This window comes from Numida meleagris, chromosome 11 (assembly GCF_002078875.1).
Source record: "Numida meleagris isolate 19003 breed g44 Domestic line chromosome 11, NumMel1.0, whole genome shotgun sequence".
NCBI classification, from domain to species: Eukaryota; Metazoa; Chordata; class Aves; order Galliformes; family Numididae; genus Numida; species Numida meleagris.
Window position 1 is genome coordinate 9,407,246 of NC_034419.1, and position 15,573 is coordinate 9,422,818.

Consider the following 15,573-nt stretch of genomic DNA (forward strand, 5'->3'; position numbering starts at 1 on the left):
TGAACAATTTTCTAATTCTCTAATGAAACACCCCTAGATCAATTCTTCTGATGCCTTTACAGGATGCTTCATGAACTATTAAAACTCAATTATGACTCAAAAAAATGTGCTTAATGCACGTTGCTGAATTCTGTCATAAATCTTCAAAGAAGTTAGGGAACAGTACGCTTCCAAAATTGTGGACGCACACAACTGCATGATAACATCAAACAACACAAAACACTGATGTGAATTTTTCCATCACGCAGTGGGACAGACATGCATATCTCAACCCTGCAGCACGGGGCAAGCAATCCACATGCAGTATTCTCGTATCCACGTTCAAGCTTGGAGCCTCCACACCCAGCCCACCTGCAGTGCCAGATGCCAGCAGCAGCACCCACGCTAACAGCGACATTCAGCGCGTTCTGAGCGCTCTCCAGCTGGGGAGCCAAAGCCAGCACCACCTCACAGCTGTAGTATGCTGGGAATTGGCTCTGGCACATCACTCAGACACCTATCCTGTGCCACGTTTACTGCTTACTATGACCAAGGCACCAGCCCAGCAGCGTGTGATGGCCGAAGGACTGGGACCTTACATGTATACCCTTACACATATACCCTAAGCCACTCTTTAAATCATTTCACATACTAGAATGTCAGTGTGGATAACCACTGCCAGAATACAACACAGAATCCCCCAAAGTCAACCACAGGTTCAGGTAATTGTGACCTCCCTTTTTACAACATAAATGCATAATTTCCGCACCACTCTTTGATGAAGGCACCACAGACTTGAAAAGAGGAAACAATTACAGTCATTAGAATTTCATCCAAGCATGAGATTTAATCTCGGGCCATAGCCTTGCCAATGGCTGTGGGGGTCTCAATGGAGACAAAATTGCTCTGTGGGAGAAAAAAATGCCTCGATGATGACATTAGTCAGCAAGAGAGACCGAGCTTTGTCTTCCATCCAGCAGTATGGTTAAATACAAGGAAACCATTTTCCCTCTCCCTCTTGATCCCAAAACAGAAAAATACAATTATTTTGTTTCTTTCTCAGAAATGCAGCTTTTGCATACTTTGGAAACTTTCTTCTCCGAAGCAGTAATGCTGGAAGGGAAGTGTTTAATATAACAAGAGGAGTTTTAAGCATGAATAAATGTCTGTGACAAAAGACATTTTCCCTTGCTGACCCTGGTTAATGTAAGCAGATAGTTCTACCAGTAGCTGCCAAATATTCCTATAGCTTTCCTTGCCCAACAGGTTCCCAAAGACTCTTCAAATTTTACAGATACAGGAATCATTTCCAAAATATGCCCACCTGCTCTACAATACATACACTGGAAATAAAAGAAAGGTGAAATGGCACTATAAATTGAGGCAAAATTCCACAATTAAAAAGATCAACTAAGATCTGAGAGTACCAACTGCCATTACATGCCAACCACACGCTGCATCCCAAATAAGACGTAAAAGCAAAAGAAAACTTTGGCACAGAAGACGAAAAAGCACTACAGGGATTGCATTAAATTCACTTTTACGGCGCTGTAGAAAAAGCTGATCTACAATCAACTAAACAACATATTCATGATCCCTTTATGGCAAGAACTGAAAGAAAATAGATTTTTAAACAAACAAATCATTAACCCGAAATGAATCACCTCATCTCTCCAGGCTGGGCTGAGGGGCCTGCTTGCTCACCTGGCTAAACTCTAAAATTCTCAAAATCCAAACTTAGTACGGGAGAGTGTTAAAAAAAAAAAAATCATCATAATTTGCCCTTAAGGTACTAATGAATACAACCAGCTCACTTTTGTTTAAACTCTGCTTTATTTCCCTTTTTTTCTGCTCTGCTGTCATATTCCACATATATAATGGCTACTTGAAGCTACCCCCAGTGCTGGTAATGCTGATAATTACAATTTAATGTAAAATTAATCAGCATAAGTTTGAAACAGAGATCGTAATTCAAATTGGAAGCCAACACTAACCATTTCATGTACACTTGAAGAGATTAGATAGGCTGTGCAAGAACATTTTGGTAGAATAACTGATAAGGAGATGGGAAATAAGAATTATTGGTATTTACTTAGCCTGCAACACTTCTGGAAGCTAACAGTTTAAAGGAAGCATTTCAGAATGGCTATTTAATCTGAATTCTACAGATAGCACTGAGAACATTTTCCTCACAGAATGCATGGTATCTTTACAATCAGTTACCACGCGAGCTGTTCAACTCTTTCTTTGCGGGACCTCTCACTCAATTTTGCTCTGTTATGAGCTGTGACCCAAAGAACACAATGCATTCAAGAACCAGCTGGAAGTTACCACTACTGAAGAAGTGCCCTTAGCTTGCTAGGCCAACCTTGGGGTTACAGAGAGAAAACAGCTCTCTCCCACACCACAGGAACAACTTTTTATCCCACTCACAGACTTTAGCAATGACTTTAGGGGGCAGCTTCGGTTTGCTTTCTTAGCTGGGAGGTCTGCTGCACGTCTGCTTCAGCATCATACTCCAGATTTTTCCATCTGCATTTTGGTATTGTAAGGGTTTTGAAAAACAGTACAACGGTCATAAAAGAACACACATTATTACTGCTAGTAAAAAAATATATATTAAAGAAGTTAAGCTCACGGTTCTATCAAGTGAAACTGTTTGTTAAAAGTGGGTTTTATACATAGCACTTGTATCTAGCATCTAGAAACAGCTGAAGACAGCTTCTAAATCAAGCCATACAACAAATACAGCAGAACCTAATCAACAAACCGGTTTAATAAGTAGACCACTGTGAATTGCTAAACTGGACTACTGAGCAAGGAAATGTATCCATCATCAGCAAAAATACTGCCATGAAAAATATGCTTTAAATTTATGTTGACAATGGCAACTTTAATTACAAACACACTTCCTATCTTACAGTAAGTTGAAATAGGTTTTACGCAGGTATTTCCAAGACTTCATGACAATAGCTTATATTTTAAAACATCTACAAAAGGATTAATAACGCTTGATCACTCTCCCAAACAGCTCACGGAAACTCAAGCTAGAAGAAATGAGGGAAAAATGAAATGAAAGGGCATGCAGTTATTTGATGAATGCTAGCACACAGCATGATGGAACAAAGAAATTCTGTTTTTAAATCAATAGGGAGAACGATCAAACAGAACTAGTCAGCACCATTACAGGACTTGGTTATTATGTTTTCCTGAGAAGCTGTCAAATTTGTGTGTCAAACACTGAAGTGTGAATTAGCCCAATTTTGTTGTATATAAGCAACTATGTGCACAACCACTCAACAGCTGTGTAGAAAAGTAGTGCTATATTAGGAAAAGAATGTCAACATTCAAACAAGTTTCAGTAGAGCCACTCCTTTACAATCCACATTTAAGACGGAGAATGAAATTATAAATCACATCTCCAGAACAAGATATACACTTAGTTAAAACAGAATATGACTGAATGCTACATCTCTTACGGAATTCTTAAGAGAAGTAGAAGAGAATGCAATTACTCAATATAGCTTTTAAGATCAGAAGGTGATGGCTTTCTTTTAAACTTTTCAACCCGTAAGACAAAAGGAAGACTGCTTTCTTCTCTACTACTGCTTAACAGTTGATGTGTGGTTTAGAAGCACGCTGAATCTATTGTAAATAATAGGGAAGTCAGCTCCAAGCCAAAAAAGCAGAAGAGAGCTTAACGCAGAAATCGTAGCAGACAAGAAGGCTAGTCTCACTGTTACCGCACTCAAAAAACATGACTACACACAGAAGTGAAAAATAATGTATACTCAGTGGAAAAGTAGAATAATTAATGTTATGATAGTGACTAAAATTCCATGTATTCCAGTATTCTGGTACACAGGCAAAATCAAGTTTGACTCTACTCCTGATCTCACACAAGTCCTATACCACACAGAAACAATTCAAAATAGATTTAGTACAGCCACCTTGCTTTTGCAGAGTTAAATAATGTGGGAAAGCAGAGAAGAAAAAGTAGCTGTGTACACTAAATTTCACAGCTCTTACATCCTCAATTGCTTTACAAGTTCAGCTAGCTAAGAGCCATCCCCCTCACATCCAACTTCTGCGAAACCTAGTTGTTTCATCTCATCTGTGCTACTTGCTTTTGTCATGCAGTGTAAGACAACACTCCATGTATTTTTATTGCTTAAGGTATAAAAAACGCTATCCAAGTTGTAAATGAAGTAAGACTAACCTTCCTTAAAACACAGAGGTCATTTTCTTTAGGAAGGGGAAAATTACGCCACAGTTGAGTTCCAAAGCTTCCACATAATGTTGGTTCGTTTCAAAGTAAGGTCACTTCATCCACACTGACCTGTTACCCTACCTACTTATCATCGGGATCCTGCATTGTAAGCAAATGCTGCCCTCTTGTGCACTGTGATATCCTGTAGAAAAAGTTGTGTTCCGGGGGGTTGGGGAGAGGGCATTGTAGGGCAGTCCCGTTTTTATAACAGCTGCCTCCTCTTTACGCATAGCTCCGCAATAAGGAAATAAAAGAGCTTTAATTTAAGAAATTTCAATAAAAATACTCCTTTAATTTGTCAGACGAGTATCAGGCTCCAAGCAAATTCCTGAAAGTGTGTTAAAAAAAGGACACTGTTTCAATTTCTAGAGAAAGGCTTTTCATTCACAGAAATAAAGCTAATTTGCATTTTTAATACAATGTCAGCAGTTTACAAGCACCACAAATCCAACAAACTTAACAGGGTTTAGACACCATTTACATTAATGCTAGTTCCAAACTAGCCAAAATCTCTCTTGACTCACAAGTATTTCCGCTGCATAAATCTCAGGAATACAAAATACATTATGTGGGACCTACAGCTTAATAATTTTAATGAGATAGCTTATCGCATTGTTCCCAGTTCAAGCTGGCAGGCAGGTCCCCAAACCCCCACAGTGACCCTTCTGACCACAACAGCAGCCGCTGAACAACACAAAGCGCTCTTTCCTCAGAGAATAAGTTTTCCCTCAATGTTGTTAATCAACAGCAAGAGACCTCCACACAAATTTAGAGTCATCCATACACGCAAACACCTTAAAACTATGGAATTCTACTTTATTTTTCTTTTCCATTCTGGGTGAGCAAATGAGGAAATGACATGTCTCCACAAAGGTGTGAATAAGCAAAAGTTCCCACTGATGGCAGTGTATTTTCTCGACAACAGCACAAGAAGAACACTGAGTTTGCAAATCCTCTTACAAGCTTGCAACCAACCCATCAAAACAACAAATCTGTTATAAAAGTACTTTCCTTTGCTGCCATGTTAATCTTACAAATAATCTGCATCTGACTGAATCTGAATGCTGGTAGCAAGCCCACGTTTCCCTTGATCTCCCAAGACTGTTTTCATTGTACTCATTTGCATCAGCAAGACATGCTTTCGCTATGCTCATTTCCCCCTCCCCAAGCTCTTGGGCAAGTTCAAAAGTCTTGGCCCCTCCGATGTATCAGGTATGAATTAATACCCTTCCTTAAAAGAACACAGCAGCAAAGTGGAAACAGACACTTGCGAGGCAGTTTTCTTTGAAAGGAACTGCGGGGACAAACGGTGACAAAGAAGCTCTAGTTATAAAGTAAAAAGGTCAAAGGTTCAGCCAGGCATAAGGATTACAAAACTACAAGTTTGCCAGAATTCCCCCACAGGTTTAGACAACTAGGGTCAAGCAGTAGCTTTCCAATTAAAGCCTGCTTTAAGGCTGCTCTGTCCTTTGAACTTCATAGGGTAAAAAAAGATAACTTTCTTTTGTAGAAGTTCTTGTGAGAACCCATCTCAAAACAGAACAGAAAGGGCATCCGACAACAGCTCCCCCAAAACAAACACTGCAGGATCCCCTCGCTGCGTGCGTGTGGGGGAAGCTGGGGTGAAGTAATCATGTTCTTCTGTATTAGTGTGCTGACCCTTTGTAGGGCATGAAATTAACCATCAGCAAGTAAAAAAAAATCTGCTACTGGTTAAACTACTTTGCTACGCAAAGTGGTCTTAAAATGAAATATGGGGATTGAATTTCTCCTGGAAGATTAACTCGTGTAACCTCTCTGCAGGCATCCCCTACTGCTGAACTCATTTGAGACCCTTCTGGATGCACAGGTCTGCAGCAAACAAATGTAAAAGCAAGTCTCCTTTTACTATGATGAAGGCAACATCGGCTTTGGGGAACGCTGGAGAGCTGAGATTCAACACAAGAATGGAAGCTTTAAAATCACACACAAAATCCATAGCACTGCAATAAAAACAACCTCATTTTGGTGTGAAATTCTGTGAAAACATCACTTGGATCTCTACAGCAATAGACAAAAAACAGCCCTGATAAAAAAAAAAAAGCAGTGTTGCATTTTGCAGTCATTCCTTCAGGGCAGAAGGCAAGCACAAGGCTGATGCAGATGCTTCGTGTCGCTTGTGACAAGCCAAAGAATTGACCATTAAAATTCAGTTATTCAGATTTGTTTTCTGTTAAGCAATCTGACTTCCAACAGCTATAAATACAAACATTTTGCTTGTTGCACTACTTATTATGTGTAAGATAACCCTCTGCTACAATCTTGAAATTATTATAAACTACCTGAAAAAAGTTGTCTTCCTGCTGTTCAGAACAACAGTGCACATACATGAAGTACATGGCACAGTCCAAAGTATACAGCTATCCACAATACACCTTCCTGCGACATCAAACCCACAAAAGTTGAGGAATAAACCAGCATGGCTTAAACACATGTGAAAACCACAATGCAGTGAGTCAAGTGCTCTCACTTATTCCATTCCAGCCTTTGACTGTCATCTTCCAGATAACAAGAAAGCACTTTGGGTGGAACTGTCTGCAGCATTTCCAATTCCTAGCATGCAGGTTAACAGAAAAACAACAACAACAAAAACCCACTACTTTTGATTTAACATTTGATATGTTTACTTTTCAAGGGCAGGCTTTGTAAGAAAAATGCAGCCACAGAGAATGAAATATGACTTCCATTTTCCATTCCATCTGGTTACTGCTCAAATATTCTGCACTCACTGAATCCTAAGGTATTGTCTCTACATAAGCATCCTGTGAATGACTGTGAGAAGTATTTGCAAGGTCAAGTGCTACCTAGTGTAGCATGACCAAAATGCAATACTAGATTCGGCCACAAAAAACATCCTTCAAGAATTAGCTAGAGACAAAAATACATTAAAGAACAGCAAATAGTTTCAGTGAGTCTGGGAGTGGATTTGTCAGCCTTGTACAGCAGAGGAATTAACCCTTCGAGTATTTTGGGTGCACAGAAGAGATGGCAGTTAGAGAGGATGGAGCTGCCACAAGCAGACAGGCTAGGAGAACAGAGGCAAACACACTGGGGAAGAGAAGGGCTGAGACGACATCACTGCTTTCTCCTAAGAAGCTGGGAAGAAGCTCCCAAGAAGGAACTTCCTGAGCTTGTCTGGTGGCAGACCGGACAAAATGAATAAACCCAGTGCGATACCCAGAGATCCCGTAGGATGGGGGCAGTCGATGGGGAGACGACTAATTTATAAAGCCTTCAGAGAGAAGGGGGCAGCTTCAAATAAGAGCATGCAGTTGCATATTTTCACACCTGCAGCTTCAACAGCAAAAGCCGCATGCACATGAGGGTAACACAGAAGAGAAGGCTGCTACAGAGCCCTCCCGTCACCCATCACCCTTCCAGCTCCTCACATCCTGCTCCTTTCCTCACAGCCCCCCATCTCCCATTTTTCTGCAGGCTAACTCGCATCCACAGCTATCTCAGGACATAGCAAAGAGCACTGTTTTCAAGAGCTGTGGAAAATCCAAAGTGCAGAATAAAGACAGGAAGATAAAGTACTACGCTCTTATATTTTATTTTAAAGCTTTCAGTACAGAAAATTTATGATAAAAGGAAAAAACAGATTAAAGAAAAAATAACAAAAGCACCACAGCGTTTGAGGTTGCAATGAAAATGGAATAGCAAACTGTTTTCATTCTACTTCCTAATCACGAGTGCTCAATCTAAATTTTAAAGTACCATGATCTGGGCGGCCTGGCTTTCTGTTTCAGACAAGGTTGCAATATTGAAACAGTGACGCCTAAAAACTGAAGGATGTATCCTGTTACACAGGACATGCTATACTCCAGTTTGAATTTCACCAAAACATACTAAAATTGCAAGTGTCCCAAATAGTTCCCACCAGCACAGATCAGGTTTTAACAACAAGGTCTCACTTTTTAAACCTGGTAGTAAAAATAAAGGAGCATCCAATATCAAGATTTATGTGTATGCTACTGAGAAGGCAGCTGAAACTTCTAGCTCTAAGTATTAACACAATACTGCATTTGCTCTGCCATTCTGTTTCTTAATATATAGAATTGCATTGTCATACTAATAACAAAAAAAAAAATCAAGAATATTCACTAGAATATGTAATCTGCTATAATTGGAACTATGCAAGTTTGACATACTTATGTGTCTGAATTGCTACCTGTACAGAATCACTTTTGCTGAGAAGAATACCGCTATTCAACTAGTCTAGCCCACATCCTTTCCCAGCACAGCCTTACACTGACATAAATTGAATAACTTATTCTACCAGTGTGAGTAGTGGTGACTAAATGCTCCAATATCTTCATAAAAACAATTAATAGGAAGCAATTTAAAAAAAAAAAATCTATGTATTAAACAGCACCCAAAATAAGCGATAACAAAAGCTATTTTTCCCCAGGCTTTTGGAGACCTCAAGAAAAGTTTACCCCTCAGAGCAGTTGCTTCCTAGAGAAAGGAATGCCTATCTACCAGTCACTCTGTCAGCCTGTCCAAGAAAAGCTACCATTTGCCAAAATACACTTAGTTCTCCAGAAGATAATCAGGTGCTTACAAGCACTTAAGATCGCTAACTGATTGTAAAGCACAAAAGACGAACACAGATTTCTGGATTTCGGCACTGAGCCATTCCACCCTTGCAGCTACGGAGCACACGTTAGTGACGCTGCTGCAGAAATCAAGAAATGAGTGAAATGTTTATTGTTCTATCCAAAAGAAATGCAAATAGTACCGTGTTATCACTGCTAACACCACTCACACGTCTGCTCTAAAGGGGTTGATTCATACACCAAGAGGAGAGAATTAGTCTGAACCTCAGTCCAGCTGCCAGGAAACACACACTGCATGGCAGAACTACTGCCTCCTTGGTCCTAAGGGGACACTAGCATAAAAAATGCATGGGAAATAAGTTTTCAGAACTCCTTGTTCTTTAGCTGACCAACCTGTGGCTACTTCACACTGCCTGGGGCTGCAGCTCCCCTTCTATCTTTAGGCACAGGATCACAGAATCATTAAGGTTGGAAAAGACCACTAAGATCACCAAGTCCAGCCGTCAACCCAACCCCACATCCCTCAGTGCCACATCTCCACGATTCTTAAACACCTCCAGGGACGGTGATTCCACCACGCCCTGGGCAGCCTCTGCCAGCGCCTCACCATTCTTCCTGATTAGTTATTCCTAATATCCAACCTGAACCTCCCACAGGGCAACTAGAGCCCACTCACTCATTAGCTCTTGTCCTACCACTAGTTACCTAGGAGGCTGATACTCCATACTAAGGAGACACTAGCATAGAAGATGCATGAGAAATGACTTTTCAGAAGTCTCTGTACTTCAGCTGACCAACCCGTGCCTACTTCACACTGCTGCAGCCACAATCCCCAGTGCGTCCTTAGCCACACATAGCCACCTCCCAGCTTTGGGCAAGAGACAGGTCAGGTCCTATTTTTCACAGAACAATGTGAACTTGCCTAAAGCAAGCCAGAATCAACTCCATGCATCACCTACGAAGCTGCAATGGAAAATGAGTAAAATCCACTTAATGCTTCGAACACTCCCGTGTCAGAGCTCTCAGCAGAAGAGCTCAGCATGCGCACGTCCAACAGGTGCAGCACAGCTCCAACCACAGGGCACGTCACACTGGCCGCTTCGGCACGGGAAAAGCAGCAGCTGCGCTGCCCTTAGAAACAGCAAGCCAGGTCTCACAGACGGGGAAACTTTCATTCGAGCGCGTGTAAGCAGAGCGGGCCGGCCCGAAGGAAGTCGCGCTTACAGAGCTCATCTGCGAGAGCAGGGTTTATCTGAGGGGCAACAGGGGCCGCGGCAGAGCCAGGCAGCGGGGACAGCCCCGAGTCCCACCCGGAGCCCCGGGCCCTGAGCGGGGCCAGTGGGGAGCCCCTTACCGCCGATGATGGTGCGGATGAGGGAGGCGTGCCCCGGGCAGTCGACCAACGTGAACTGCAGCTCGCCGGGCCCCGGGCCCAGCTGCGGCGGCAGCGCGGTGCGCAGGCAGGAGAAGCCCAGGTCCAGCGTGATGCCCCGCGCCCGGCTCTGCGGCGCCCGGTCGAAGGCGGCGGTGGAGCCGGTGGTGCTCAGCGCCCGCGCCAGAGCCGTCTTGCCGCTGTCGATGTGGCCCAGCACTCCCACGTTCACGTTGAGGACGCGGGGCTGCGCGGAGCCGGCGGCCATGGCGGCGCTGCACCCGTGCGGTCCGTCCGCACAGCGCCCCTGCGGCAACGCGCGCCCCGCCACCGCCGTTCCGCAATGCCCCGGCCCCAGCCTGCAAGGATAGCCGCTCACAGCTGCCACTCGGGCTGAACTCCGGCTTTTTAAAGTTGCACAGACATTCTGAAGTCAAAAGCAAAAAGCAGGTCGAGATCTGGGTAATTCCTTTTTTTTTTTTTTTTTTTTCCCCCACTTGCTCACTGATTTCTGGATTTGTGCAATTCCTTTTCCTGTAAGTATATTGTGTAGGGCGCTCCCTGAAAAGCATACCTTGATGGAGTTAAGAATAATCAAGATGAGCAGTGGTACTGAACAGCTCTCCTGCAAACCACCACCACCAGTAACACAACCCACCAAAGAGGCTGACAAGCATTTGAGTCCTGAAAGCGTGAAAACTGAGCCAGAACAGGCTGCCCAGGGTGGTGGTGGAGTCACCATCCCTGGGGCTGTTCGAGAGCCACAGACATGTGGCACTGAGAGCCGTGGTCACTGGGCATGGGGGGGGTGGGTTGGCATTGGACTTGGTGATCTTGTGGGTCTTTTCCAACCTTAATGATTCTATGATTCTGTGGCTTTCCTAAGGTTATTCTCAGCACCATGGACTTAGTTGAAGCGTTAACTCTAAACTCCAGGCATTCTTACAAAGAAAATTCCTCCATATAACAACAGTTTTGTTACAGAACGATTTGCAGAGCTTTAAGTCCAGGTACAAATTACCACTCGTCACCAAGCACACAGATGTCTAGATGCTAGTCAATGACTCAATGATGGGAAAAAAAAAAGAAAAAAAGAAAAGCAGACATTCCTAGTGCACACTGCTATTTGAAAGACAACTATCTCCCTGAAGGAAAGAAATGAACTCAGAAGGAGTGCTGCCAATATACTGAGCTAACCAGGTTAATCGGTTTCGTTAGCAGAATAGTTCAGCTTGATGGGAGCTCTGTCATGGGAACTGAATCAAGCATAATGTCACTTTTCAGACCAAGTTCCCAGGCTTTGAATAGTTTCCTGTTAATCATAAGGCTTCTTAGCTTATGTACATTTCACTGCCCTAAAAGTCTCAAGCTGTTATATCAATACATACTTGCAAAGTTAATGGAAAGTATACTTCTATTCCCACAAGAAAAGGCCCTACACAATCATAATCCACACAGATATCCCTATATAATATTACATACAATTTAATTCTTTTTTAACATCAACTATTAGATAAGAAGAAAAAGGTGCAAAGAGGTCCACTTCCCAACCAGAAGAGACATTATCCAGAATGCCATTATCCAGCAGCTCTCCCAATACATTTGAAATACTGCTATTTTTCAACAAGTTTTGACAAAGCACAGAAATCTTAAAAGTTTCTACAATTCCTGTAAAAACTGGGAGTGAGGTAAAGGAAATGCCCATTTCAATGGCCCACACAAACTAATAGGCTACAGCAAGAGCTCAGGCATGACCATGTTGCTTGGGCTGCCAACTTACCAATAAAGCAAAGAGCTTTTGCTTTTGGCTTTGCTTTGACAGTAACCAAAGGGATAGTGGACAAAACTCATGGGGAAAAAAATTGGTTTTGCTAAGACGTAATGAGGAAAGATTAAAAAAAAAATCTGACCTGCGAGTAAGAGGGATATCAGGTGGGAACTTTGGCTTATTCTTACTTTTTCTTCTTTTAGATATAGAAAAGACTGGTAACTCACTAGATGGAGAAGGCATTTGTCCTTGTATGGAAGGGAAATTATGTGTAAAGAACTTGCACTTTAGTGGCAAAAAAAGATAAGTTTGCTCCAGTGTCCACAGTTTTGTTATCACTCAGAACATGCCTCTGCCTCCAGGAATTTATAGTCTGTAGTTCAAATTTGGCTATACATCACCTGAAGGCACAGCTTTTTGCAAGATCATGGTGCACGTGGTACCTGTAAAACAAATACACCAATAGCAAGGAGGAGGTATGATGGAGATATGAACTATTTTATTCAGTGGTAAGAGCCATCCGTTCTAGTTGTTTATAAAGTCTGCAGAATTAATTAAGGATTTGGAAATTAAGAGATGTCATTTGTTAAGAGTCATCACTCCTTTTGCTTCGATGACAGGTAGGAAAAACCTTTCAGCTTCATTTGCAGGAAAGAAAATAAAACACACACAAAGATCTTGACCTAACTAAGACAGAAAGGGGATAATGGCAAAATTAAAGAATCTCAACTTCTTCGTGTTTTTCAATATCATCATGAAGCAATCAGTTTATAGCATTTCTCTGTTGTCCTTGTTTTCTCCTCAATACACCATTCCCCTTTCCAGTTCTTCCCTTCTGCACTAAATTTCTTCCTTAAAAAGTGTTCACTTTAATTGCTAAAGTTTATGGACTCATGGGAGAAAGGGCAGGAAGTCAGACTTTTGGGATAGGGTAAAAATGTGAAGGTCATTCACACACTTACATACACGTACTCTCTCTCACTCCAAAAATAATACACTATTTGACAGTTTCAGGATTCAGCATGTCCCACTGAAATTTGAAAGCTTATGTGAAACTAGGCCACGTCCTGTAACCTCAAACATTTAGACTAGGAAAACAGCTCTCCAGTCTCCAGCTCCCACATCGGGTATCACATGACGTCTGTGCCAAACAGGAGACCTCAAACAGGGGGGGAAAAGAAACGTTGGTAAAATGAGTTGATTAAACCTGGGGAATAACAGTTCAGACCTTTAGTGACAGGTATTATTTTTTCTGGTTAACTGGCTAGTGAAATATTAAATTATACTCAAAGCACTCATAACACGAGATGGGCAGAATGGTCTAACAACCAACTTATGTTCTGTCTGGTGGCATGGGCAAAGGAGAAAGATGACTCATGATTTACAGCAAAATGTTACTCTTCCCCTGTAACCGATATGTTAACTATTCAAAATCACAAAAATCATGTTGAGGTTCAGTATTTCCTCATACTAATGCATTATAACACATCAGACATCAATTATCACAGATCATTTACGCTATTTAAGTTCAGTCCTAAACTTTCCAGTAGTTCTACTTCACTCTTTCTGACAAATAAACAATTGATCCTGTGTGGTCTAAAGGATTGTTGTTTATTTTCTTTCACCCAAATGTACTTTCCTCCCTGCAACTGCAGTTTCAGTGCAATGCTCAAAGAACATGTGGAATGAGTAAAACAATCAATACAATGAGATGTGCCAAACCATTCAGAGTTTATGAACAGTAGTACAAATCTGAACAAGTAAGAGGGAGAAGACAGCTTTGCATCTATCATGTACACAATTGTTTACTTTTGTAACATATATATATAGAGAGAAATACCCACTTGTACTGCAAATAGAAAGCCAACCCATTTTCATAATGATTTCTGCATATCAGTACTAAAATTGTACCTTAACTATGGCAGCAGATGATGAGGAAAGATGGTCCCTAGCAGGTTGAATTTTTAGGCCCCAGATCTATCTTTAAGACACCATATTGCTGTAGAGAAACAATTAGACAGTTAGAAAAGCTTCCAGTTTTGTTTCTTCTTGGATAAATAAGTGCTGCCCACTTTTATCAGAAAATCTCTAAATAAATTAGTATTTCTTATGCAGCATATCTGATCTTTACATTTCCTCTGAATTATAATTTCTGCCATCCATATTCCTATACACTCACTTTCACCAAAGAGAAATAAGACTTATTGCTATAACTATATCACTGCCCTCAGAGCTCCTCCAAGCCTTGTTAATTATTCTTCCAGAACTGGCAGAAACTTGAACTCTGACCAGACATACCCACAGCACTTGCGGGAGCGCAATCCACTAGAGAAATCAAAGTTGTATATTTGCTCTTTTACAGAAAAAAAATGTCTGCAGCTCAGTACATATTAGGCATTTGTATTCTGAGACTAATATGACCCTGGAAGGACGTATAGGGTCCAACAGTATACATGCTTTTTTAATTATTTAAAGGATAGCTTGTATTTATTAGATTGAAAAATTCTTAGCTACAAGAGTTGAAATAAGAGGATATCCTTACAAAGGTGTTGAACTACATATGTCTGCAATTATATTGTAATTAGTTTTAAACTAGATTATGTAAATATAAACTGACAGAACAAGTTAGCAGAAAAAAAACAAATAGCATACTTAGCTGAATGACATTTAAATCAAAACTAACAGAAGCTGTGAGACAAAAAGGGAATGAATGGCACATAACAGTCTTCTCCAGAGTTCTGTGACCTGGGCCACGATGCCCACGCTTCCTTCCCAAAAACAGCTCTCCTGTTTTGGATCACATTTTTTCGCTTTGCAGCTCTGCCTGGCAGCCTGCGGCAGTCGTGGCAGCAGAATCAGCAGCAGCACACCACGTTAGCCCATTAACACTGAGCATTAGGACATGGACATTGCTTTATCATCAACCATGATATATTGGAAGGAGAAGATTCCCTTCTTTCAGGCTAGATGTGAAGAGAAATTTCTTCTCAGAAGGAGTGGTAATGCGCTGGCACAGGCTGCCTGGGAAGTGGTGGAGTCACCGTCCCTGGAGGCGTTCAAGAACCGAGGAGATGTGGCACTGAGGGATGTGGTCAGCAGGCATGGTGGTGGGTCAGCAGTTGGATTAGATGATCTTAGATTCTATGAGTAACTCCAAAACCTACCAATAAGAAGCCACTGGAAAAGCCCGCTCCGAGACCCTCTGAGATGCAGCAGCACTGCAGCTGAGCCCACACCTGGCTGCTGGGCGATGTTGGTGGGAGAGCTGTTAAACAAGAGAGCTCTGAGGGCATGGATCTGCCCACCGAGATGAAGTGTTTCTTCCGTCAGTTCAGCAGCTCCGGAGGAAGATGTTGCAGACATACTGTATAAAAAGTGAAGTTAAAGCCTCAAGTGCTGCCTTGGGCACATGAAATGTAATTATTTAACTAGTACAAAGGTAACGGCAAAATGACAGCGAGGCCCACCCGAGCGTGAAGCCCCCACTCGACCCCGGCCCATCTCCCCACAGCGCCCGCGCGCAGCCGGACCCTCTGAGAGCGGCGCACACGGAAGCGCGAAGACGGCCCCTGAAAATATGAACCCA

The 15,573-nt window shown here is 42.0% G+C and overlaps 1 protein-coding gene across 2 annotated transcripts in view; it reads right to left on the reverse strand.

The window, feature by feature from the left end:
- EEFSEC (eukaryotic elongation factor, selenocysteine-tRNA specific) overlaps window positions 1-15,523 on the reverse strand; it is a 121,311-nt gene extending 105,788 nt beyond the window's left edge. Inside the window, exon 1 of one of the 2 annotated variants that reach the window (XM_021409269.1) lies at window positions 15,152-15,523. In XM_021409269.1, the coding sequence (XP_021264944.1) occupies window positions 15,152-15,350 (199 nt within the window). In that variant the 5' untranslated portion in view covers window positions 15,351-15,523. Of the gene's footprint in view, window positions 1-10,201; window positions 10,561-15,151 lie in introns of those variants that run through there. The other variant, XM_021409268.1, reaches the window with a different exon arrangement.